The sequence below is a fragment of the Hemibagrus wyckioides genome, linkage group LG04, assembly GCF_019097595.1.
Source record: "Hemibagrus wyckioides isolate EC202008001 linkage group LG04, SWU_Hwy_1.0, whole genome shotgun sequence".
Classification (NCBI taxonomy): Eukaryota; Metazoa; Chordata; class Actinopteri; order Siluriformes; family Bagridae; genus Hemibagrus; species Hemibagrus wyckioides.
The window spans coordinates 21094401-21121960 of NC_080713.1; the positions used below are offsets into that span (position 1 = coordinate 21094401).

The 27560-nt window shown below is 36.7% G+C and overlaps 2 protein-coding genes across 2 annotated transcripts; one reads left to right on the forward strand and one right to left on the reverse strand.

Annotated features, from left to right (window-relative positions):
- Nucleotides 1-2070: 2070 nt before the first annotated feature.
- Nucleotides 2071-3262, reverse strand: dusp3b (dual specificity phosphatase 3b). The gene is made up of 3 exons (XM_058388209.1): nucleotides 3004-3262; nucleotides 2423-2655; nucleotides 2071-2351 (listed from the first exon to the last, which is right to left on the reverse strand). Exons 1-3 carry the CDS (start codon nucleotides 3123-3125, stop codon nucleotides 2161-2163), a joined length of 546 nt encoding a protein of 181 aa, XP_058244192.1. The 5' UTR covers nucleotides 3126-3262; the 3' UTR covers nucleotides 2071-2160.
- A 10020-nt stretch (nucleotides 3263-13282) lies between these two features.
- On the forward strand, nucleotides 13283-17007 carry LOC131351513 (serine/threonine-protein kinase pim-1-like). The gene is made up of 11 exons (XM_058386928.1): nucleotides 13283-13373; nucleotides 14123-14163; nucleotides 14258-14323; nucleotides 14411-14476; nucleotides 14796-14862; nucleotides 14993-15087; nucleotides 15528-15578; nucleotides 15805-16183; nucleotides 16294-16470; nucleotides 16614-16731; nucleotides 16855-17007. The coding sequence occupies exons 1-10, from the start codon at nucleotides 13283-13285 to the stop codon at nucleotides 16718-16720; spliced, it is 1140 nt and encodes a 379-aa protein (XP_058242911.1). The 3' UTR covers nucleotides 16721-16731; nucleotides 16855-17007.
- The last annotated feature ends 10553 nt before the right edge of the window (nucleotides 17008-27560 follow it).

Consider the following 27560-nt stretch of genomic DNA (forward strand, 5'->3'; position numbering starts at 1 on the left):
TTTTCCATCAAAATGATTATTTCTAACTCAGCATGTCCTGTTCTTTTGCTATATTTTCTATTCAGACTAATTTTTTGTGTGTTTCCTTGGAAAACAATACATAATATTTTATATAATAATAAAATAAAATAAAAAGAATAAAATATCTAATATAATATACATGTGTATTTACATATATTATTTACATATATTATATATGTATTTACATATAACACATATGTGTATTTTTGGAACTAATCTGCAGCCGCGAATTTTTCGCAGACCCGCGAAATCCTGCAAAAGTGTTTACGGCTAATTTCGTGGCAATTTATACATTTTCATGCTTTTTAATGCAAACTTATTAATAAAAGTTTAGTTTATTAATTTAGTAATATAACTATAAAAGTAAAATCAACAAAATATCAATATAAATAAAACATAAATGTTATTTTAATGATATTGAACGTCGCCGATATCACTTATGTACAGTACAGCCATTACGACACGCTATTGGCTGAAAGGGTTGGAAGTAGCCAATCACAGAGCAGTAACAGTTTTACCTAGCTGCTGATTGGCTGGCACGCTTTCTATGCGTAATGTCGCTGCCCTTATACACGCGCGTGTATAAATGAATAAGCGATCTCAGTGATTTTTCCCTTGATTTTTATACAGGATACTGTATACTGTACTCTGTTTTACCGTCAAATATTTATTTCTTTTTTAAGGGTAATTTATTAAGTTAACTTTTAAATGAAATTAAAGTGTTTTGGGGAGCATGATTGGGGTCATATTTAGGGTTTAAACTCTAAAAATAAGCATTTACAGTACCGTATTAGCATTTTTAGTGACTCCATCGAACATCCGCGAAACCTCGTCATTCGCAATGGGTCCTGGAACGGAACCTAGGGGATGTGTGAGGTATTACTGTATATATAAATAACTGCTAGCATGAGGCGATACCTGGACCCTACAGAGGTTGCACAGGCAGTCCAACTCCTCCAGGATGGCACATCAATACGTGCCATTGCCAGAAGGTTTGCTGTGTCTCCCAGCACAGTCTCAAGAGCATGGAGGAGATTCCAGGAGATTGTCAGTTACTCTAGGAGAGATGGACAGGGCCGTAGAAGGTCCTTAACCCATCAGCAGGTACAGGACCAGTATCTGCGACTTTGCGGATGAGCACTGCCAGAGCCCTACAAAATTACCTCCAGCAGGCCACTGGTGTGAATGTCTCTGACCAAACAATCAGAAACAGACGTCATGAGGGTGGCCTGAGGGCCCAATGTCCTCTAGTGGACCCTGTGCTCACTGCCCGGCACCAAGGAGCTCGATTGGCATTTTGAACATCGGAATTGGCAGGTCTGCCACTGGCGCCCTGTGCTTTTCACAGATGAGAGCAGGTTCACTCTGAGCACATGTGAAATGTGAAATATTGTCAGCAGTTCACAAAAATGAAACAAAACTGTTCATCTCGCCAATACATGCACCTGTAAGAAAAAAAAAACACAAGAAAGTGATTATTTTGCAGTGGTGTCTTATTTTTGTTCCAGAGCTGTATATACCGGTATACACACTACCGCTCAAAAGTTTGGGATCACTTCATATTTCAGCTTGATTTCAGCTACAGAGTAAGACTCCATCAAAGCAATCCATCTTGTGGGAGATGCTCCAGGAAGCATGGGGTGAAATCTCATCAGATTATCTTGAAAAATTGACAGCTAGACTGCCCAGGCTGTAATTGCTGCAAAAGTTTTTTTTTTTTTTTTTTAATGAAGGCAAAGTTTGAAGAAAACATTTATCTTTTCCATCGAAATTATTATTTCTAACTCGGCATGTCCTGTTCTTTTGCTATATTTTCTGTTCAGACTAATTTTGTGTGTGTTTCCTTGGAAAACAATACATAATATTTTATATAATAATAAAATAAAATAAAAAGTATAAAATATCTAATATAATATACATGTGTATTTACATATATTATATATGTATTTACATATAATACATATGTGTATTTTTATATATTAATGTATTTTTTTTACATGGGAGAAATGGTACACCATTAATAAATTAATTTAACAGCAAGAAAATAATATTCTAATAATTTTAATATATGTGTCACACAAGGATAACACAGAACACAGAGAACATATTATGGAGAATATTATTTGCTGGAAGAAGATTCTAATCCTTTTTCAGTCTGTCATTGAGTTGACAGAGCTGGCACAGAAAACCATCATTAGGTCCGATCTCTCGTTTTTCTCTCACTGTAGCTAAAGCAGCTTGTACGTCCAGCTTGTGTCTCAACATCAGGTAAGCAATGACGATTGCTGCTGAACGACTGTAACCCTTCTGGCAGTGCACATACACCTTCCCTAAAAATAAAACAGACCTTATGAGACCATGAATACATAACAATACTGACTATGTTTAATTGAAACTTCACCTCTGTCTCCATCATATGCCAAGGCCTGTGCTATGAAGTCTGCACCCTCTTCAAAATATACACTGAGATCAAAATATTCCACGTCATTGGCTGGTATTCCATGGTAGATAATGCCCGTACCCACATAATATTCTGCACCTGTATTCACGTGCATATATGAGTCTCCTTCAGCGACATTAATAATGTGTGTCACTCTCAGTTGTTGCAAGAGTTTCACATTTGTGGCTACAGACCTGTAATACAGGGGATACAGGAAGTGATATTACTCTGCCATCTGACTAGCTATAAATAGCTCAGGTCTTGTTCTATCAGTGTTATGGTTTTTTTATATATATATATATATATATATATATATATATATATATATGGTGTTGTTAGGGGTTTTTCCCCACTTTTTCATATGTTTTTTTCACATATGTTCATACAATCAGTAATACAATACAGCCAAAAGAACCAAAGGTAATTATTTGACTAAGGGCATGTCATCCATGTATATGATAGTATAACTAGTGTAGCACTGTTGGCATCAAGGTAAACATAAGGACTTGTAACTTAGAGTTTTTAGCTTTAATAAGACATACTCATTTCCAAGCAGAATCCTTGGGTAGACTTCATTGAAATCTTTAGATGGCATGCTGAAGTGGCCATTTTCGTCTGACAAAAGGTCATTCAGCTGCTGTACAGACACTTCATAGTCGGTCATATTCAACTGAAGATCCCTTTATAATTATAAGTATTTCCTTAAGTCCTTTGTCTATGGCGCTTGAAGGTTGAAGGGCTTTTTCTTTTTACGTCTTTGTAGCACGGAGCTGGCGAAAGTTGTTTATTCCAGCGACTGAATTTTTATCTCCGTTAACCACTAGGTGGCAGCAGATCCTCTTGTACTTTCATGTACAGAGGGTCTCTGACAGTTCTGAGGATTTTGGTTAAGCTTTAAACACACATATAAGTATAAGTAGATTACAAATTTTGTTTTATTCTATATTTATATTTTAATTTGTAATAATTATATAACTGTGAATATAACTGTTAAATTTAAAATTATTAACTTAAATTACAGTATACACTGCACACTGTGAATATTATTGTGATTGGTGTCTATTATTATTACTTTTTTTTCTTTTGGGTTGTATAATTATTATTACTATTTTTTTTAAAAAAAACAATCATTAATATTATTGTTAATTTTTATCATTTCTTATTAACTTTTAACTTTTTCTTTGCCATTAATTTTAAATAAATGTTAACAACTATATTATGGGTTATTTATTAAGTGTAATGTATTGGTTTTTTTTTGTTGTTTTATTTAAAAGTAGCTACTGTAAAGTAAAGTTGATAAACACAAGACGACACACAATATATTAGGCCTGGATGAGCTGTGAACATGGTGTAGCATGTAGTAATAGTAATAGCAGTAGTAGTAATAAAAAAACCTCATTACTGCTACTATTTCTGCTACTACTACTGATGCTTTAATCTTTTACCTCTTTAGCATAATTGCTATATCCTGGTGCTGCTTACTTTTTTGTTGGATCACATAAACCAACTGGCAGACATTTCTCTTTCAGTACTTTTACCACTTTTTATTTTTAATATTTTTGTAAGGTGACATGAAAATGGCCATTTGGACCACAAAATTACATACAAACAAAACTGTTTAGATTACTTTATGGGCAATTGTCAAAATTTTAATATCATCTAAAAATTCACAATAGCAAGTGGAAAGTTGGTAAAACTCCTTGTGGCATAAGTAAGAACTAAACAATAGGCACCGAGACGGGAGGGGGTTTGGAGAAGATGTTATTGAAGCGCCAGCAAAATATTATTGCAGTGGCGGATGTTAATGTAAACATAGGGACATAACACACCGAATACGTGTAATGGAAAAGCACAGACTTTAATAGAAAGGATTTAGGAATTTAAATTAAATTAAATTAAAGTAAACTGACTACTCCTAGCCTAAATAAATCAATAATAAACAAACTCAAAAGTAAACCAACCTAAACTGCACGCAGAGCTATTTTGCCCTTTTATTTTTACCTTATTAGCAGTATTACTTGGGTAACCTGATGTAAATTAAGGATAGTGCTCGCGGCCTAAATAGTGGGAATACATAGAATGGTGTAAATGTAAATGTGATAAGAAAAATAGTGGTAAAGTCCTCAGATTTCTAATAAATGTCAGCCAGTCACCTTCAACTACACAGGAACAACCACAACGAACACATGGAACATGTGGATGAATGTTGAATTAAAGGTGTAAGGGGTATAATGACATAAATGTGTCTCGCCATTATAATTCCAGCAGGTGTGAGAAAACTTGTATCCATTGTGTAACGTAGTGGGGTTAACTCCTAAGATTAGAATATATGGAGATGTTAATTAACTAAGTATATAACGCCTATTTATAAAATAGAATAAAATAAAATAGATAAATTGCATTGCCCTAATTGCTTAACCACACTAATTTATCCTCACTAATCAAATGACATAAGCATCTTTAGCATTAGCAAGTTGCTAACCTTAGCACGAGCCAGTACCTAACATTAACACTTAGCATTAGCATTAGCCAAAAGCTAAAGAGCTAAATACCATACCATTTAGCCAATCAGCATCAAGATCATAGGTTAACCCGGAAAACAATCTACAGTGCGTGGGAAAACTCAATAAATCAATTAATTAATATAACGAACAATCAATTAATCAACCAATCAATCAACTGATCAATCAATCAATCAACCAACCGATCAATCACCATCAATTGATAATAAGCAATCAATTAAGTAAATTAAGATTAATTAGAAAACCAATTGCTGGTTAATACACAACATACCATACAAGAGGAATTAGCACTTAGCTACAATAATCAATCAGCAATTAACAGATTTTAAACACAACCACCAACAATCCAACACCTAATGCCACTCCCCCTTCTGGGCAAAACAGCTATGTTCAATCACACCAGTAATCCAAATACATGCAAGGACAGCCCCTACTCCTCAGCCTGCCCAGCAACAAGTGACAGAAACACTCAGGCCTACCCTACTCTATGCCACTCCCCCTGAAGAGTATTTACTATCTACGGATTGGACATAAAGTAGGAAACACCTACAGGCCAAAAGCAAAAAGCAAAGCAAGGAGTAACACCATCCACCAATCCCTATCCAAGCTGATCTACAGAGCTCTCAAGTCACCCTATCTGGCACTTGTATCTTATATCTCATTCACCCATTGTCTCCAAATGCAAGGAGCTCCTCAATCACTCAATCACTCCGGTCAGTGTGATCCCGACCTGCCCGCCCCCCTGCACCACTTAACAAACAGCCAGGGGCGGTACAAACAGAATCCAGTCAACTCAGAATTTGGTTATGCATTCACACATGTGTAGTCCAGAAAATGGAATTTTAGTAATACTAAATATTACTGAATTTAGTAATATTACTGAATTTAGTTTGATATGGTTTCAGTAAAAATATCAGCTTTCAAAGAAAAGATTGCTACTGAAGGTGAATTTACCTAATCACATCAGTGTTTCGGGGCAGCATGGTGGCTTGGTGGTTAGCGCTGTTGCCTCACAGTAAGCAGGTCCTGGGTTCGTGCCTGCGTGGGTTTACTCCGGGTACTCCAGTTTCCTCCCACAGTCCAATTCTAAATTGCCCGTAGGAGTGAGTGAGTGTGTGTGTGGTTGTCTGTCTATATGTGGCCCTGTGATGGACTGACGACCTGTCCAGGGTTTACCCTTGCCTTTCGCCCAATGTGTGCTGGGATAGGCTCCAGCAGACCCCCGTGATTATTTAAATATATAAATAAAGAGGGGTGGTAAACAGAAAAATAGAGGTATTGTTTCTGTACCTGAAAGTACATTTGCCACAAGAGTACCCTGTAAGGTACAAGAAATGGTCCTTAGGGTGACAACTGTGGACCTTTGTTTTAATTTAAAGAAATACAAATACAAAATCAGTTCTTACAACAAAGGGTATAAGCAATGTTTCATTAATAAATTAGCTGGGATTTTAGCTACACTACACTGTAAAAAAAATGTAAAAAAAAAAAAACCCGGAAATATTCCGGCAGCTGGGGTGCCAATAAAATTTTGTAAAATAACAGGAAAAAACTAACTTGTAAAATTACAGTAATATTCCATTATTTAAATACAGTTTTTTGCTTTAATTATACATGAGATTTTGTGTATTTTTGTTCGGCTTTTAATGGTTAAAGGACAAAATTTCCTTGTGTAAAAACAATGAGGTTAGCTATAAATATGGTCAAACATTGCTATAATACAAATAATGAGCCTTAAAAGTACAAAACAGTGCTGTAATTAGTTGGGGGTTTTTTTTCATTTCATTGTCTGTACTGCTTATCCGATCTATTCTTGGGTCACAGGGAGCCTGTGTGTCAAGGCAGGATACACCCTGGACAGAGTGCCAACCCATCACAGGGCACACACACACACATTCACTGACTCACACAATCACACACTACGGGCAATTTAGAGACTCCAATCAACCTAGAAGCATGTCTTTGGACTGTGGGAGGAAACCAGGCAATAACATGCAAACTCCACAAACACGGAGCGTGGGAGCAAACATGAGGTGTGAGGCAAACATGCTAACCACTAAACCACTGTAGTTGTTTGTGTTTCCTCCCACTAAGTTAGCCACTGCTATTTTTCAAACAACAATTTCAGAATGTTCCATGTCTAAAAATTTGCCTCCACTGCTGGTTATTCAATCCTCATGTTCTTTTCCAAAATATCGAAATTTTTAGAATGGCACCTCTGTAAGTAATGTCTTGTTACCTCTTTTCCACGTACCATGTAGTTATTCCCATTGCCCGTGCTTTCCATCGAAAACTCCACCCCCCGAGTGCTCCCATTATTGTTCAAACCTGATTTTAGGACAGCAGCAGAGCTCCTGATAATCCACATTTTTGACCTCTGTCAGGTGGCTCTGATAGGTGGGTTTGCTGTGATAGGGACAATGTCACCTGACAGAAAGTATATTAAATAATGTTCCAATTTATAGATTGAGTTTATTTTGATGCATCCATGTCCTACGTAAACTGTATTTTATCCACATTTAAATGATTTTGGTTAATGTAGATAGAAAGCAGTGCATAGATTTTGAGATTCCTAAGCATCTAGGAATGTTAGATTAGACATTATACACTAATAAAACCACATTTATTCAACGTTTTGTTCTGAAAACATCTACGTATAATAATGCAAGATGCCTGTCAAATACGAAACAAATCTATGTAAAATTATAGAACCATTATTTTTTTGTTAATTGTCACTAATTGTATCTTATTTAAAATGTATTTCAACTATACAACTAGAATTTAACATTTTTTCTGTTAAATAAAAAATAAATATATGTGAAATTCTTATACATTTAAAATGTATTTTAACAGCCCTTTAGTGTGAAAGGGTTACAAACTTTCCGTGGTATTTTACCCTAGACATGTAAATTCACAGTATATTTTGATAAAATTAGTAATATTCAGAAATACAGGAAAAATGTGTAAAAATTAACAGTAAAAATTCTGTAAAAGTACAATTTTACAGTGTAGTCTTCATTACATTGTTTTTTGCAGATTATAAACAGATAGATTAAAAATATCATATCAATATAGGATCATGAAATGGTCTATTCAAATATATAGAATATAGCCCTTTTCACACACTGGTAAAGGACCTGGTAAATTAAAAGAAAATACTGGTAAACTGGCTCTGGCAATCTTATGTGAACAGCACATTTACTATACATCACTATATAATATAATATAATATAATATAATATAATATAATATAATATAATATAATATAATATAATATAATATAATATAATATAATATAATATAATATAATATAATATAATATAATATAATATAATATAATATAATATTAGAAGGCGGAACTTATTCTACCGTTGCGTTGTGCTTTCTTCCATGCGAGTCGGAGTGTTTGAAATTAGGGAAAATGTCGGCTAATTGTCCATCTTTGTCGAGTTTGACCACGGATGAACTAATTTAAAAAATAATTGAAGCTGGAATACATATTAACGAAGAAGAAGAAAGAAAATTCAGGGGTAACCCAGACTTTTACCTTTCTCTTCATGCTAATACTGTTAGCTAACTATTTATAACATAAATTACTGTACTATACTGTAATTTATTATACTCTAAATTAGCTAACTACACTAAACATGTTATGGCTTGTTGTTAATTGTGTTAGGCATAGTTGTTTCAGAGTTATTTTGTTCATTTACTCAAGTAAAATGTTTCTTGAATATATTTTAGGCACTGGCGCTCTAGAGCCCCTGCAGACTTGGGCATCTGCAGACTTGGGCATCTAATCTGCTGTAGATTTACCTCAGGGAATGAGGGAGTCCTGATATCTCAAAAACTATTTACATAAAAAAAAACATTTTTCAAATTAGCAAAGAAATCTGACATGACCTGTCCCATACGTGTTGTTTAAAGGAAGGGTAGGTGGTTTGGTTCAAAATCTTTGTCATACGCTGATTGGTCTGCGGCAGCGCCGATCTCTAGCTTCCAAAGCTAGTTTGCTATTGCTAGCCTTTCCGAAATCACCTACTCTACCTTTAAGGGCGCATCTCAGTACTCTGTTTGTGTCACCCGGAGCATTAGTGGCAGCTTCAATGAAGTGACATCTATCAGTCAACGTTGCACTTTCTTCCATTCATAAGTAAGTTAATGTAAGTGCAAGTCTTTGTGTGTGTTACAATTATTTTTCTATATCTGTGTTGTAATTTTGCGTGTGTGCTGAAGCCATGGTTGCTTTCCTGTTTGATGGTTCCTTCAGAAAGCAACTAAAATTTCAACAGTTTGTACGCCAATACAAGGAGAATGAGACCATTGTTGTATTAGAGCCAGTACCAGTTGAAGGCGCTCAGTCCACAGCAGAACTCCAGCCTAATCCTTCCACAATGAGGACAATATTATGAGGGTGCTGTTTTGGTGAACAACATAAAAATGTTATTATGAGAGTATTGTCCGCTCATTTGTGTATGTGGTTCTGTTTTTTTTTTTTTTTAATTTAATTAAAAAAAATTAATTTTATGTCTCTTTATGCAATAGGATCCACCCACAATTGGTTACTGATGTATTTATGTTGTATAGCAGTGGTGAAGCAGCTCACACACTACCTGTTGTGACTGTCATTCCAACCTTTCCCAAAGATGTCCAGGTGAGAAGGAATCATGTCACACAGTGCCAAAAGTACTCAACAAAATAATTAGAATTATTTGGGCAAAATGAATGCATACCTCTCTGTCCAATTACCTTTGACAACTCTATTTTCTTCATCAACTTGTCTTTTCCTGGAAAATGACATCCTCACCCATCCAAATGCTCGCTGCGGTGAAGATTATGTCAAACGTCATACACTCACTAGATGACAAGAATGTCACACGGGAAAACTTTTAGTATCTAGCCTTCACTTTCATTTCGGAAAATCTTCAAAAAGACATTAAAAAAACTAAACAAATGATTTATAAGTTTAATATGCGTTTATCAAAGTAGGAAACCACACTTTTATTCACCAGAGTCCAGACTTTGAGAAGTGATGTAGGGTGTTTTTGAAGACCGATCCATAGTGGGGTGGAGCACACAGTTAAAATCCAATCCTAGGATTAGTTTAGGTGTAGTCAAATAGGGAATACTAGTTAAGAAAATTTTTATAAATGATACATAGTCCCAATTAGGGAAATAAATATTGGCTAATATCAGGGGAACATTATATAATGGACCAGTTGCCATTACAAAACTTACCCCCCCACCCCCACCCCCATCAGGTGTGTTTTAACTAATAAGAATCACAGTCCCTCTGGATCTCGGTACATTTGCCCCACCCAAGATTTTTGTAATTTATAATGATCAGCTGATATTAAGTGATTTTTTTAAAGAAATTATATATTTGCCTAAGGTCTCTTTAGATGGGTAAGGATCTAATTGCACTTAATGATATGGTTAACCCCTTTCACACTCCAACTTGCAATGTTCACTGTAAGTGATCTGCTATGTCCCAGGTTTACAGCATTGCTTAATGGCTGAAACACTGATGCCAGCCTCCTTCTGAGATGTTTTTTAACAACTGTACACAATAGCACAAGTAAACATGAACAGTTTGAATGTCAAACAAACACCCTGACCCCAAGCCACCCACCAAACAGCTCCCCACACAAGAAGCAAAAAAACAACTTAGGACAGTTCTTAATACAATTTTAGCAGTTTCAGCAATCTCTGTTAGGGTTAAATAACTTATTGCCAACTTATACTTATTAATCATGTAAATGAAACATATTACAGGCTTGACCCTTTAAATCCATACCAATGTTTCGCAATTGTCCCTTTGCAAATATTTTCATGATATCTATGATATATATCACATAAGTCTTCACACTTTTACACTGTGGAGCGTTATTCTGACATTTTTCCACAACTTACAGACATAGACTTTTTGCAGATTGGTGAAATCTTTACTTCTGAGAGACTTTTCCTCTTTAAGATACACTTTTTATACCCAATCATGTTACTGACTTGTTGCCAATTAACCTAATCATCTGCAAAATGTTGCCCCTGCTGTTTCTATAGTAACGCTTACTTCAAAAGTGTTCCCTGGTACATTTCTTCAGATTAAAAATGTTTTGTTTTCCATGTTCTGTTGTGAATAAAATTACAATTTGTGGGGTCCAGCCATCCATCTAGACCATCTTTGACTCGGTTTAACATAATCATAATTAATGATGGTTGTTTTTAGCACATACTTTGTGTTTGAAGTGACTTCAAATGATTCAAGCAGCTCAATTTTATTATTATTTTTATAACTTTTTATAACTATTTTTATAACTGTTACTTTAATCTACATACAAATTGTTTTTAAATTTGTGTGCAGGAACACAGCTGAAGTGATGCCACTCAACACATCCTCAAGATCCTGGTCGTCCATGGTGCAGATGGAGAGGATTCTGTGGATGTATTCATCCTTCTTGAAGATAAGGAGATGTTTCCAGGAAGCAGCTGTACTGCTAAAGCTGCTTATGTGGCTGATTTATGCCCTAAACCTTGCATACCCCTCAACCCTGCGCAACATTTATGAGGTGTTTCAACTTTTTCTAGAAGTGGATGGGATTAAGCTGTCCACAAAGCTTTCAAGTTGCTGTCTTGCTTTTGTTATTGAAAGTATACTCTCAGTTACGGGAACACTCCAAATCATGTCTCATCTTGTAGCAACTAGTGAATCATTACTGTTTAATGTTAACAAAATAAACAGTTTAATTGCAGTGTGTGTGTGTGTGTGTGTGTGTGTGTGTGTGTGTATATTTATGTTATTTGTAATAAAAGAATATTCATTTCAGAAAGAAAATGATGAAAATTATTTGGTAACATTTATCAAAAGAAAATTAATAACTAAAAATACCCAACAGAAAAAATACAATAAAATCTACATATTTAATTCACAACAGGAAATTCTACAGACATGAGATTTACTTCATATTTTCATGAAAGTCATGTTTCTGTCTGTAAAAAATCAACCAATTAATCCTAAATGGTTTTTGTTCAGTGTATGAACACAGTGTATGCTGCAAAAATAAATAAATAAAAAATGGTAGTAGTAATGCTCTAAATTTCCCAGTCTACCTTATCCCACTGATTCTTAACAAGTTTTATAAACATACTTAACATGATTTGTAGGTTATTATTATTTATATATTGTATTAGACTTTAACACTCTTGCTCATTACTGAAGATGAAATGAAATATGTTCACATTTGAAATAAATGTATACTATAGATGTATATTCTGTCCTGTGGGTTGGACATTTAAAATATCCATATTTTTTAAACTATTATACAAGATCGAGTTTCTGGCTATTACTCATTTCCTGGATTGAACAGTTGCCACACATGAATACAAAAATGACAGAAAAATCATCCTAGGCCAAAAATGAAAATGAAAGGTGCAGTCGAACATGAAATATAATTGTGCAATGGTATTTGACTATTGTTTACCAGCTCTTCTGTGAGCTACTTTAAACTATTTAAATGAAGATTTAAAAAATATATTGTGGAATTAAGTAACATTAAACGTGAAGCTTTCTTTATGGGAAGCTGAGCTCACTCTTGCTGTTTGAAATACACAATAATACCAAAAGATTTGGGACACCCCTTCAAATGATTGCGTTTTGGTGTTCTTTAGTGGTTGGACTCAGGACTCAGAAGTCTGACAGCTAAAATAACTAGCAGATGAATCCTGCTGTAATTAAAACTAAACTGTTAAGAGAAAAACTAATCTAAAAACAGAGCGAGTTACAGCATGATTTCATGAGGGTCGACGATATACTGCATATAAAACCTCCGCAACAGAACGTCAACCTTTCCAACATGGCGGAGGAATTGACGTGTCTGTATACAAATCACAGCGGCGCCCTCTACTGCCTCCTGATATAAGTGACTATGACAAGCTGTTATGACAGGAAAGTGTACTTATTAACCATTTATTATCAGATTTTATCGAAACACATTCATCATGCATTATCACCTTAAATAATGCTTAAATAAAATATTAAGAATGTAACGCGCCATGTTGTTGTTTTTTTGAAAGTCCCGCCCCTTGTTGTGGTTTTCATTTAAAAGTCCAGAGCGCGTGCTTGCGTCATCTAGAAGGCTACAAAACGAGATTTCGAAAGAAAACGACGGACACAGCGACACTGCGATACCTGGAGATATTTTCAGCAATAAACAGCATATTTTATTGGAGACAAATTATGAATTTAGGTAAGTATCTTCCCTTTTTAGGTAGATGGACAGGACGGAGCCTAGCCTGCGCCGCCGGGATGCTCGCGCTCACCTCCGCGGGATACTGCGCGTATCGATGGCTGAAGAGGACCAACGATCTTCAAGCTGCTGAACATCAAGCTGCTCACGGTGAGAAAAGCTCACGTTTTACTTAGTTTGTGTGTTTCTAATCGCTTTAGAACTTATAAAGAGAGTATGTGTGGAAAATGAATAACTTTAATCGGTATAGAGGACAAACAGGATCAAATCTCCTGTGTAGTTTAGCTAACAGAGCTAGCCGAAAGCTAAGGCGCGTGACTGAGCTAACATTAGCCGGCGATGCTACATGGCTCATATCAAGAGCATTTTAAAGTAATTATTGTGTGGATTAAAACATTTCGAGGCACAACATCATGACTTTTAGAAATAGTCTTGAAGTTCTAGGAAAATAATCAAGTACAGCGCGGAGTCACGAAGCCTGACATGAAGCGGAGTTACTGTTAGCACCGGATTATTATTATTATTATTATTATTATTATTATTATTATTATTCTCGTTGAAGTGTTTTATTTCTCTTCTTGGTCTCGGCATTGTTTCTTCTGATGTGTTAATAGTTAGAGTGAATGTTGTGGTAATGAGTGAGTTCCTGTTAGCGCATCATTGTAGCAGCTGTAAAGAGTCAGTCCCTCACCAACTCGCCTTTTTATTTCCCTTCCTCTTCAGTAAGACTCGTTTCTCCTTACTGATCACTAATATAACACTCTGATTAAAGACATGAAGGGGATGAGAGAGTGTCTTATTGAAATATTTTCTTTTCTACATGAATGTCAGTTTCCACTGATGAAATTTGTCATCTCCGTGACATACTGATGTGGTTAAATGTGTCAAATGTTGTACAGGATCTGTTGTTGATGATGTGGAGGAAGTCGACACCACCGAGGTATGTGTCAGGAAAAAAGGACTAGGCTTAATATATTATATACTACAATATCAAATATATTAGTTTTTCATTTTTAACTGGTGTGTGTATTAAGGTCACTGATCCAAGCGCCCAGCTGCTTTGTGATGAACAGGACCCTCAGACGTCAGCTGATGCCCTGGTAATTTTATATTTCTGTTATTTTTAGTGTATTTTTTTAGATGCTTTTGGCTGAAACAGCAAATTTTAATCTTTATGCTTTATTCAGGTCACTGAGGTAAATATCCAGCTCCGGAGCACCAGCCTTGACCCTCAGAAGTCAGCTGTCATTCTGGTAATTTTATATTTCAGACATTTTTCAGTGAAATGTTTCCCAGCCTTTTTGTTTTTGTTTGGCCTTGTCACTGTCCATGCTTGTAAATCCAAATATGAAGTAATTCTCGCTGGATAATCGTCCTCTTGGGAATTTCTTTTAAAGACGACGCTTGTAGCCACTGTTTGAGTTCGTTTACAGTAATTTACATTTAACTCTCACATGCTGTGAACTCTATGAACTCATATTTCATGATATGAACCATTTAATCAGTTTATCCAGTATGATAATAAATCATATTAATGACATGTGAATTAATTGTACAATACTTTATGTACAGAACCCAGCAAATACTGAGACACCTGCTCCTCAGTGTCCTCTTCTGGAGAGCATCATTACACCATGGGGTATGTTAGAATCCACCATTTCCAAAAATGTTGCTGTAATGTGTTGCTAGTGAATGTATAACTTGGTAAAAATGTACTGTGGATTTTCTTATTTCAGCTTGATATGAATGATTGTCTGTCTGTTTAACAGTGGTGTTTGAGTCACTGTACACTCCGGGAGAGCTGCTGGGTGAAGGGGGCTTCGGGACAGTCTGTGCAGGAGTCCGAAATGCTGATGGCAAGCAGGTCATATGACTGCACATGACATGTTCATTTGCACTTAGTAACAAAATGCAGGAATTGTAAAGCATTAAAAATGATCAGTGTCCCTGAGGTACAATCACAGGGATTAGTAGTAACACTTTCCTGTTTATTTGGGGCGAGGAAAGCGCTATGCCAGAACAGCAGAATGAAAAATCATAGTTTTTGCAGGGAACTGTTTAGTAACTGAACAATGTAACTGATACCACTGTGATTTATTTTAATGTTTAATCTTCACCAAATGCTGAAAATTGGTCTAATTTTTTCCCCTAAATGGGAGTATGAGGCTAAGCAAGTCTGAAGCCTTATTCCCCAATGAAATAGTTTCATTTTATTTCTGATCACAACTGTGTACAAATTATGAATTGTATATGTTCTGTTCATGTTTTACAATAAGAATGTTCATGTGTTTTATATCTGAACAGGTTGCACTCAAATATGTGGGGAAAACTCCATGCGATAGATTCATCACCATTGTAAGTAAACTTCTACTTCTGAGATTCTGCAGAGAAGACATAGGTTCCAAATAACAACCACCTGATAGATCAAATGATGTGTCCATTTACTCAGTCCTACTAAAATAATCCTAAACAATTTACCTTCAAATTACCAGTTCAAACCTTCGTATTGTATCATCTCTGATCCAGTAGTTTAGAAGAATTCACTCCAATCCAGGGCTAACTGTATCTGTTCATATTTCAGCCTGGAGAGACACAGAGCCTTCCTGTAGAGGTGGCACTGATGAAAATGGTTTCCAAACCACTTTGTTGTAAGAACGTGCTGGAGATGCTCCAGTGGTTTGAGATGTCCGATTGCTTCATCTTGGTCCTGGAGCGACCCAGCCCCTGCATGGACGTCCAGCAGTTCCTTGAACATCATGACGGCTGGCTGTCAGAAGCACTGGCTCAAAAAATCATGAGCCAGGTGGTTAAAGCTGCTCACCACTGCTGTAACGCAGGGGTTCTTCATCGTGACATCAAGGCGGAGAACCTTCTCATCAACCCAGACACACTGGAAGTTAAGCTCATTGACTTCGGCTGTGGAGATTTGCTCTCTGACACACCCTTTACAGAATATGAAGGTAAGTGTATGAAAGATACGAGACAGAATCAAAGAGACTGTATTGAAGTTTTTTTTGTTTGTTTTTTTTGCAACAGTGCTGATGGTGCTCCTTCTCTCTTTTTTGCTCAGGCACTTGGTGTTTCTCTCCACCTGAGTGGGTGTGTGATGGAGAGTATTTGGGTTGTCCTGCCACCATGTGGGGTCTGGGAGTTCTCCTGTTCCTCCTTGTCTGTGGACACTTGCCCTTCCATAATGAGGATGAGATCGTCTACAGAAAGATGGACTTTGCTCCCGGCCTGTCTGAAGGTGAGAAAATGTAGAAGCATCACCATTTAGAACAGCTGAAGTTGTAAAACTGGCATTACAAGATTAATAGATTTTTTAATAATATTAATATATATCTGAAATGTCAAAGCACTATCTATAATATCTCATCACTGCACACACAGCTTGCCACAGTCTGATCAATTGGTGTCTGGACCCGGAACCTGAATGTCGGCCCACGTTTGAAGAAATCCTCAGCCATCAGTGGTTTACATCTGGTGGATCTGAGTGAAGGATCTGAGTGTAAGTGGATCTGTTGAAGACTCTCACCCTGACTTACATAAAGAAAGGAAGAAATAAACAAATGTAAACGTATATATAAACAAATTTATTGTTGAATAAATGTTCCATTTTTTTCTTATTTAGCCATTTGGATGTCCACCGTGGTGTTACGCCTCGTGAAGGAGCATGTCCAGGAGATGCTGAAGGCCATGGAGGGAGTCTGAGCAACACTCCTCACACACACCCACACACACCTCTCTATCTCAGCCAACTTAAAGAGTGATCAGGACATTTTAGGAAATCTATTGTTGGCTATTCAGTGGTCATTAGAATAAAAAACTAAGATTAAACTCTGCACTATTGCCCATTCATTTGTAGAACTGCTTTTGCTCTCCATTGTGTTTGATGATAGATTACTTGTAACTAATTTATAAGATTAAGAAACCCCCAAAATTTTAATAAAGTAATAAATGTCCTGGTCATACTTTAAACACCTCTTTTCTTTCCCTTTCTTTCTCTCTCCACTTGTTCAAGATCTCCAGAGGTAAGTAAATACTTATTACTGCCTTTTATTTTCTGCAGATTTAAACCTGTCTTGTTTTTCTTCTCTCCCTGAGCAGCTGTACACATCATCGCTGGCCTGTAACATCAACACCTGTTAGTGCTCTCTGACCGACGGACGGCATCAACATCTGCAGCTCCGATAAGCGTCTCCATCATTAGTTTAACTTTTTATTAAATACGTTACTCATTAAGACATTTATCTTTATTATAGGTTTAAGATTTTACTATACTATTTATTAGACATTTAAGATTTTGTTGTATTTTTGTATTGTATATATTGTAAATAGATTCATCTGTTCATTATACTTTTTTATTAATAACCTTTTATCATAGCTTTACATCTTTTATTCTATTTATTCTATTGCATTATTAATTAAATCCTAATAAAAATTGATTAGTTCATATTTGAGGTTTCATTGTGATCATTCCCAGTTTTTCTGAATGTTTGTGATGAATGTTGGGGTTGAAATGTAACTCTAAAAACAATCTGAGACTTTTTCCTCCTAGAAAAGAAAAACTTTTCTACTGACTGTGGAATTAGCACTTTATTTAGATTAAAACTAAAATCTATTAAAGAAACATTGAGTTCATAGTCAGAATGATGAAAATTAAATCAATCTCATATAGAGCCTCCTGTCCCCTATGACAATACGGTGTTTAACTCCATCTCTGTGTTATATACTAGAACCTAATATTTAACAGTGGATTTGTACATGACGCCATCTTCAAACACAAATACTGACCTTTTTGTACTGAAGTGAAATGATGTTAAATGAATGTGAAGTAAACAGTAGTGGCAGAAATACTGCTTAGGTTCACGATACTGCGTTATTTACACGAGTCTCCATCCAGACTCCAGAACAGTTTATATCACCAGGCCATTAGACTGATAAATAGTCCAAACCCACTGCTACTTCCACCTGTATCATCAGGGTCAATTCAGTCTGTTCAGTGGCACTCTACACTTTACCTGCTGAACCATCATGCACTCATAATGGATAATCATGGACAAATTAAACACTAGACTTTACACAGACACTTTATCCCCACAAAGTAAGAATTTTTTATTGTACTAGAACATATGACAATAAAGCTCTTGAATTGAATTGAACTGTATTGATTAGTATCGTCACCTGTAACATTACAATCAATAGAATGAATTAAATGAGACATAATTTAAGTTCGACTTCTTTTATTTGGTCGAGACTTGGCAACAACAAAACGACTTTCTGGAACTTAATCAAGCATGTCCACAGGGGTTTGTTTACATCTCGCAGCCTCGAACTTCCGGTCGCGGGGAGGTCTCGCGATACTCCACGACGCGACTTATAAGGCATCCCCACTGACTCTGTCCACATACACATCATTGAATCCGCTGTTTACAAATCAGCGGGTCAACACCGACTACACTCGCTGTTATATACCGACCACCGAAATAAACACGTTTTAATCTGAATTCTCTGCATTTTTAACCTCTCTCTGTACTCTCTCTCTCCTAACGTTATCCTACTTGGTGATTTTAACATTCATGTGGTTCCCTTCAGGAACTTAAAAAACATCAATCCTTTCACTTTGTCCACTGCAATCAATAATCTTCCATGCAGTGACCATCTATCCACCCCTGACGACCTGGTATCTTACTACAACTCTGAACTACAGGTCCTCCTGGATGTTATAGCACCTCTAAATACCTGAACTGTCTCTTGTATATTTGTTATTCCTCTTTAATTAAGAAAACGTACTTCTTATCCTATTACTTGATTAATGAATGGAATAATAGAATATATGATTACTAAAATAATCGATACATCCCTAGTCTGGACATTGTTGTAGCCAGTCCATGTCTCATGTTTCCTGAACCCTTCTTTAACAGTCTGAGCCCGATGAATTCTGCCATTGTCATCTTGGAATATTCCCCGTGCCATCAGGAAATAAAAAATGCATTGATGAAAAAACATGACCTCTTTTTTTCTTGCACATAATGTTGCTGAACTTAGACCTGACCAACTGAAGCAACCCCACAGCACTGGCCCCAGAGCCTTGTACAGTGGGCACTAGACATGACCAGTGGTGCATCACTTCAGCTGCCTCTCTTCTTACCCTGATGCTCTCATCACTCTGAAACAGTGTAAATCTGGACTCATCAGACCACATGACCTTTTTCTGTTGCTCCATATTCCCATCTTTATTATCCCTAGCAAATCTCCAGTTTAGTCGCCCCCCCCCCATTTATATTTATTTAAATAACAATCAATAACATACATTCACATTTCAACACAATTAACAATGCAGCATGCATACAGACATTGTGTTTTTACATTGTGTATATATAAACAAAAAATGAGAGAGAGAAAATAGCATCAGTAAATCACAAGCAAAACCTGACATCAGCATCAGTTTGTCCACTTACAGTTATACTTGGTTTTGAAGATCATTTATGAAAGGACACCACAAGGCAGTGAACTTAAACCCAGAACCCCTTAAATTCCAAACTCAGCAATTGTAACACATCTCTGGCCCACTGTTTAAAAGAACGGGGAAATGACTGTTTCTAATGAATTAAAATCAAGCACTTTGCCAAAAGAGAATTAAAGTCGATGCAGTGCAATTCACTTTCTGTGTTGTTTTCACACGATACCAATGATAGCAGTAAAAGGATTTGCACAAATATCTTTACAAAATATTCTGGAATAAGAAAAAAAAATATTTGAGCAAAAAACAGACTAGGACCTAGACAAAACATATGGGCTAATGTAGCAGAGGACTGCTTACATCTTGTACATGTGGGGTCAACAGAAGGATACATCTTTACCAACTTGGCCTTGGAAAGAGGAAGTCTTTGTACCATTTCAAATTGAACAAGGCTTTGTCTAGCTCAAATAGAAGATCCATGAATTCACAAATTGCCTCATTCCATTCCTTGTATTTCAGGCTGATATTAAGGTCCAGTTTCCAGGAATCTCTTTGTGCAGTTACAGAAGTGGAGAATAATTCTACAAGATTTATATATAATCCAGAGATGGTTCCTCTTTGTTCTGGGTCATTAGGAAAAGTAGGGTTCAATAGGATTTTGTTCAGGAAGGGAAGGAAAAGAAGAAAAATTCTTGCATGTGAAATCGAATACTTGTAAATATCTGAAAAAGTGAGCTTTAGATAGTTTAAATTGCGATTCTAATTGGGCAAAAGACAAGAAGCAGCCATCAGCAAAAAGATCTTTAAATGTTAACTTAGATAATTTTTCTTTCCATAGCAAGTATGCCTGATTGTTCAGAGGCTGAGAAAATCAATGATTTCTGGCTACTGGATGAAAAACCTCTCTGCCCTGAATTTGGTCCTAAATCTGAGTAGAATTTTATATCATTGAGTGCAACGATTGAGAGTCTGGACCTATCATTAAGGATGAAAATAGCAGAGCTGAAAGATTTGACTCTGCCAAAGGCTTTTTCAGCATCTAGGGATATACAAAAATGTATATTTCATATATATGCTTATTTGAGACAGGAGAATAAATAATATCAAATAATCTGCGTATATTAAAAAAAGAAAATCGTTTTTTTTTTAATGAAACCAGTCTGATCTTGTGCTACGAGAGTAGGGAGTAGGGATATTCTCCAGTCTCCAATATTTTACAGTCCACACTGAGTAAAGATATAGGCCGGAATGATCCACAGTTCAGAGAGTCCTTCTCTTTTTTAGGTAAAATGGACATTGTAGCTTGATAGAATGTGTATGGGAGACAGCCTATAGAGAATGATTCCTCAAATATTAATATTTGACTTTTTTCTTAGGTTTTGTGTTACTTCAAGTCAAAAATCACACATATGCATGCATGATAAACAAAAGCATAAAGACAACAATTATGTTAAAATAATAATTTTAACAGTTATTTAGACCAACACATTTAACACTTCAAATATGTTTATTTGGCACTTTTTCACACAGAACATTTACAAATCACTGACAACCACTGAAATTGACCTGTAGTGTATCTGTAGTGCAACTGTAGTGAATTGTAGTGAATGTGAATAGAAGAACATAAAACTGCCTCAGAAATGACAACACGTTTGTGCTCCTTGCACACAGGCTTGTTACACTGGGGAACACCACCTGCTGACTTTTCAGTCTTTGGCAGCTAGGCAGATCCTACACCTCTTCCTCTTCAATTCCTCTTCTGATGTCCTCCTGTGGCCAGGTGGTGGATGGATTTTATTTTTTATCCGACATCTTCCCATTGCCTCTGTAATATGGTTTTGAAGGGGCGTGCCCTCCAGGAGCCTCTTCATATGTGGCATGACAAGATCTGTGACCTGCTCCTTGATAAATAGCCATCGTGCATTGGTCACATCACCCATGTCATCAGGGTGTTGTGCGGTGAAGTTGGTGTAGGCACTGAGGGTGGCAACATCCAGCACATTGTACCATAGCACCATGGACCACCTCTGTGTTCTCCGCTTACATGAGTAGGTGTGAACCATCTGATCCACTGTGTCCACTCCTCCTTTAGGTTTATTATAGTACTGGATCATTTCTGGTTTCCTCTTAAGGCTGTTGTCATCAAACTGTATGAACCTGCAGATATCCTCATATCTCTTGGGCCCCATATAGTAACTTTGTACATTGGATGTTGAAACAGATCCTGAAACAGCTCCTTCAAGGCCATATCCCAGCTCTTGTCCACCCCTGCAATAAGAGTCATCAGCATCAGATATTTCAGACTCACGACTAAGAATTGCTTCATCTTCCTCATCCTGTTTTTCATGCAACATCTCAAAAACAATTCCCAACACAGCCTGGGTGTTTTGAGTTCAAATGTCTCTGCAGCTTTGATGGTTTAAACGCCTCATTTGACAAAATTTCTCCACATTCAACACACTGCGCCTTCAGCTTAGTCTCAGTACCTGCCCTTATAAAACCAAATTTAATGTATTCAACGTCGTATTTTCTCACCACACACTTCGAAGCTTTTGCTTGCACAGGTCTGTCTCCCACATCTACTTTTCTTTAAAAAAAAACGTTCCAAATTACAGTAACGTAGTTAACATTACTGCATTTGATCGAGCAAACGTTCAATCTGACGTTGTGACGTGATTGGTGTTGCAATATTTAAACATAAATTATCTTTTAGATAATGCATCTTAACTTGATGAGTGTTTTTGATCACATAAATCCATTAGAACAATTAGATAATTAGAAAATAACAAGATTTGTCAATTAAAACATAAATAAAAATTAATTTGGGGGTATTCTACCACTGCCTACACGGCCCACCAGATGGCACTTGGAGGCCCACTAGAGAGCCGCGGCCCACCGGTTGAGAATCACTGCTTTACACCACTGTGCTGCACTGAACTGTATAGAACTCTCTGTCTCTCACACACACACACACACTCTTTCACCTGTGTGGACACACACACATAACTTATATTTTTCACTACTTATTGCACTACCTCAAACCCTGTTATTTCATTACTCTGCTATGTTTATATTTATGTTTATGCCTATTTCTATTTGCACTTCCTTAATCACTGCTACTCTGTACATCATTTCTTTTTATTCCATTTCATTTCTTTACATTTCATTACATATGTTCTTTTTCGGTGTCTTGTTTTTGTGTTGTCTTTTTGTACCTACTGTTTTTGCACTGTATTGTCTTGCACTGTTTGCACCTAGTTGCACACTTTGCACTTTATGTGGCTAGGACAAAAAGTTGGTCCTAGCTCTGTGTCTCTTGGTCCTGGAGAAACGTTGTTTCATTTCACTATGTACTGCATCAGCTATATGTGGTTGAAATGACAATAAAGCCTCTTGAATCTTGAATCTTGCATCCGGTGCTTTGCATTGCACTTGGTGATGTAAGGCTTGGATGCAGCTGCTCGGCCACGAAAACTCATTTCATAAAGCTCTCTACTCACTGTTCTTGAGCTGCTCTCAAGGCTACATGATGTTTGGAGGTCTGTAGCTATTGACTCTGTAGAAAGTTGGTGACTTCTCCGCACTGTGCGCCTCAGCATGCACTGACCCCTCTCTGTGATTTCAGGTGGCCTACCACTACGGGGCTGAGTTGCTGTTGTTCCCAATTGCTTCCACTTTGTTATAAAACCACTAACAGTTGACCGTGGAATATTTAGTAGTGAGGAAATTTCATGAATGGACTGGTGGCAACCTATCACTGTACCACGCTTGAATTTACTGAGCTCCTGAGAGCCACCTATTCTTTTACAAATATTTGTAGAAGCAGTCTGCATGCCTGTGTGCTTGATTTTATACATCTGTGTCGATGGAAGTGATTGGAACACCTAAATTCAATGATTTGGAAACAAAAAAAAAGTGCGAAAGGAATATAGTCAATTTCAGACGAATACAGGGCTGTGTAGAATTGTTCAAAGACCGAAATGATTTCCAAAACTCATCCTTGGTGATCCTGCCGTCATCCCTTTGAATGGATGTTATAGTATTTGTAGTCAAGTACTGTCTTATTTGTTGAGCAAAAATTTTCCCACATTTGGTCGAATGTTTGTATATTTTAGAGCGAGACTGGAGCAAAAGTCTTTCTGTCTGTTCAGATGTTATTAGATCACTCTCTAATAACACAGAGCTTTGTTCTATCCATAAAATGTCAGGTGAGGGCTTAATTGCACATTTCAAGTCTAACTGTTTAATTTGATTAATAAGATCATTTAATTGATGGTTTCTTTTTTCTCTCTCCAACTATGAAAATGAGATTATTTCCCCCTTAATATAGCATTTTAAAGACTCCCAAAGTGTATATGAACGATGCACTGGGGAAAAAAGAGAACTGCTTAAGGTTTGGATAAATGAAACGTCAGGGATCAGAACAACTGGTTATTACAAAACTTGATTTTAATAAGCATGCATAACATGCATAACAAATCAACACTATTTTTTGAAAAAGGTGCCTTTTGCATTCAAAATACATTAATAAATGACAAAATTAATTTAAGTGTTCACATTTGTTATGAACAAACAGAACAAGAGGTATGCTAAAAGTAAAATGGTGCAAAATACAGAGTCTAATGTGAGTAAAAGCTCTGTCTGATTTCCATCAGCTGACTAAACCATGGCACAAAAGGAGTGGTTGCTAGACGGGGACACTGGCCTAAATGTTAATTAGTCAAGCTGCTGAGGTATGAGTTCTTCCCAACATCCGTTGCTGAGAATACAGACTCACACTGATAGGTTGACCCAGAGTTCAGTCTGCAGAGATGCCATGCTTGCCCATGGGAAGATGCTCTTGTTTCTTTTGAAAACTCCTCAATATTCTTGACCAGGAATGGAGATGGAATTGATGTAATGCAGAGCAGCACTAGTCTGCCTACAATGATGCCCTCAAAGCGCTCCCTGAAATTTTCAGCTAGCTTCTCCAAAAAGAAAAGATGGTGCTGATGGTGATTGCCATTAGTCTGCTGGAGAAGAGTTGGAAAGTGGATATGTGGCCATGTGATGTCACTCTTAAAGATCTCCAGCCGCCTTTCAATGGAGCATCCTGCTGCCATCAGATCACACAATGTGTTGCCTTGGTCCTGGAGCCTCAGATTCAGTTTCTTTAGCTGAGATGTAATGTCCACTAAAAAGTCCACGAGCTCCATGCTATCACCATTCCTCAGAAAATCCAAGTAATGCCTGGCTTTGACATTCTTCTGCTGTGACAAAAAGATCTCCAAATCTTTCCTGATGACCCAAAACCTCTCCAAGACTCTTCCATAAGCAGCATTTACCTGGTAAGAGAAAGAAAAAAGCTAATAAATAAATAAATAAATAAATAAATAAATAATTTTTGTGTTCCATTACTTTTGTGTTCCATAAATATTCATAAAGTGAACACAAACACCTTGTAAATGCTGTAAATGTAAATGGTTTAAGTCTGTTGTAAGTAGATTTTGATGACAACTGTTAATACTTCCTAATGCATGTAATAACATTTTCTCCTACATTTTATTGACAACTGAAAAAAGATTATATACATGAAAACATTTGTGAAATTAGGGTTGACCTATCATCAGTCAGGTGTTTAGAGTGGGGACATTCAGCATTTCCCTGAATGAGGATTAATTTACGCCTTAGTTTCCCATTGAGTAAAATTGTTAAAGATTTAAGTGCTTTATCTATAAAGCAATATTTTTATGTTTGCAGTCTGTGGGTTTGTGGTCACCACATAATCCCCCATTGACCCAATCACACAGTAAAAGTAAAAAGTTACATTAATTCTCACCTCAGTCAGGAAAGCCCGCAGAAGACGGTGCTGAAGGGCAGAAGATGCTCTCAGGCAGTTCACAAGCTTCATTATAGTTTCCATGACGTCTGAATTTTCTTTTCGGAGGCTAGCACACAGCACGGACTGGTGTATTATACAGTAGTATGTCAGCAGGTCTGAGTGCTCTTTCAAAAGTCTCCTCTTTCAAACTTTAACCAGCTCCCTTCATCTTCCCTATCATGGCTGGAGCACCATCAGTAGTGATGGACACAACATTCTTGACATCAATTCCCCTTTCATTAAGCATCTGCATGATAGCTTTATAGATATCCTCTCCTCTAGTGTTACAGAGTGGAGTAAGGCCCATTAAGTCTTCACAGAATGACCCCTTGCTGAAGTATCTGACAAACACACATAGCTGGGCTTGGTCTGTGCCATCTGTTGACTCATCCACCACAAGTGAAAGGCAGGGTGCATCTTAGATATCATCAGTTAACTGCTTAACTAAGTCATGGGCAAGTACCTCTGTCCTCCTGGTTGAAGTGTCATTAGATAGTGGAATATTCTTTAATTTCTCTGACATCTCCTCTCTGTCCTTTCCCTCAAACAAAGCCTCTGCTGTGTCCACTAAACACTTCTTAACTATCTCTGCATCAGAGAATGGCTTCTTATTCTTGCCAAGTACCCAGGCCACTCAAAAAGATGCTTCTGTAGCTCTCAAAGCTCTCACAAGCAATTTATTAGTTGATTAATATGAAGACTTTAGCTGTCATAGTTTTGCTGTCCTTACTTCTGTATTTTGTGGATATTTCCCTTCAAAATGTCTGTGTTTTCATAGTGGCGTGTGACATTTCCACTCTTCACAACTCCAACTCATTACAAATCAAACAGAACGCGTTTGTGCTGGATTTGGGCAAAATGAATGCATACCTCTCTGTCCAATTACCTTTGAAAACTCTATTTTCTTCGTCAACTTGTCTTTTCCTGGAAAATGACATCCTCACCCATCCAAACGCTCGCTGCGGTGAAGTGTCGCCCGATTACGTCAAACATCATACACTCACTAGATAACAAGAATGTCACACGGGAAAACTTTTAGTATCTCGCCTTCACTTTCATTTAAAAATGACATTAAAATAAACTAAACTAATGATTTATAAGTTTAACATGCTTTTATCAAAGTATGAAATCCACACTTTTATTCACCAGAGTCCAGACTTTGAGAAGTGATGTAGGGTGTTTTTGAAGACCGATCCATAGTGGGGTGGAGCACACAGTTAAAATCCAATCCTAGGATTAGTTTAGGTGTAGTCAAATTGGGAAAACTGGATAAGAAAATTTTTATAAATGATACATAGTCCCAATTAGGGAAATAAATATTGGCTAATATCAGGGGAACATTATATAATGAACCAATTGCCATTACAAATCTACCCCCCACCCCCACCCCCATCAGGTGTGTTTTAACTAATAAGAATCACAGTCCCTCTGGATCTCGGTACATCTGCCCCATCCAAGATTTTTGTAGTTTATAATGATCAGCTGATATTAAGTGATTTTTTTAAAGAAATTATATATTTGCCTAAGGTCTCTTTAGATGGGTAAGGATCTAATTGCACTTAATGATATGGTTAACCCCTTTCACACTCCAACTTGCAATGTTCACTGTAAGTGATCTGCTATGTCCCAGGTTTACAGCATTGCTTAATGGCTGAAACACTGATGCCAGCCTCCTTCTGAGATGTTTTTTAACAACTGTACACAATAGCACAAGTAAACATGAACAGTTTGAATGTCAAACAAACACCCTGACCCCAAGCCACCCACCAAACAGCTCCCCACACAAGAAGCAAAAAAACAACTTAGGACAGTTCTTAATACAATTTTAGCAGTTTCAGCAATCTCTTAGGGTTAAATAACTTATTGCCAACTAATACATATTAATCATGTAATGAAACATATTACAGGCTTGACCCTTTAAATCCATACCAATGTTTCGCACTTGTCCCTTTGCAAATACACTATATTGCCAAAAGTATTCGCTCACCCATCCAAATAATCAGCATCAGGTGTT

Coding starts and splice junctions, on each gene's coding strand:
- dusp3b (XM_058388209.1), bottom strand. CDS start 3,125: ATGACCGACTATGAAGTGTCTGTACAGCAGCTGAATGACCTTTTGTCA. Junction 2,656..3,003: donor AGGATTCTGCTTGGAAATGA/GTATGTCTTATT, acceptor CCTGTATTACAG/GTCTGTAGCCACAAATGTGA. Junction 2,352..2,422: donor GGCATATGATGGAGACAGAG/GTGAAGTTTCAA, acceptor TTTTATTTTTAG/GGAAGGTGTATGTGCACTGC.
- LOC131351513 (XM_058386928.1), top strand. CDS start 13,283: ATGCTCGCGCTCACCTCCGCGGGATACTGCGCGTATCGATGGCTGAAG. Junction 14,477..14,795: donor AGAAGTCAGCTGTCATTCTG/GTAATTTTATAT, acceptor CTTTATGTACAG/AACCCAGCAAATACTGAGAC. Junction 14,863..14,992: donor GAGCATCATTACACCATGGG/GTATGTTAGAAT, acceptor TCTGTTTAACAG/TGGTGTTTGAGTCACTGTAC.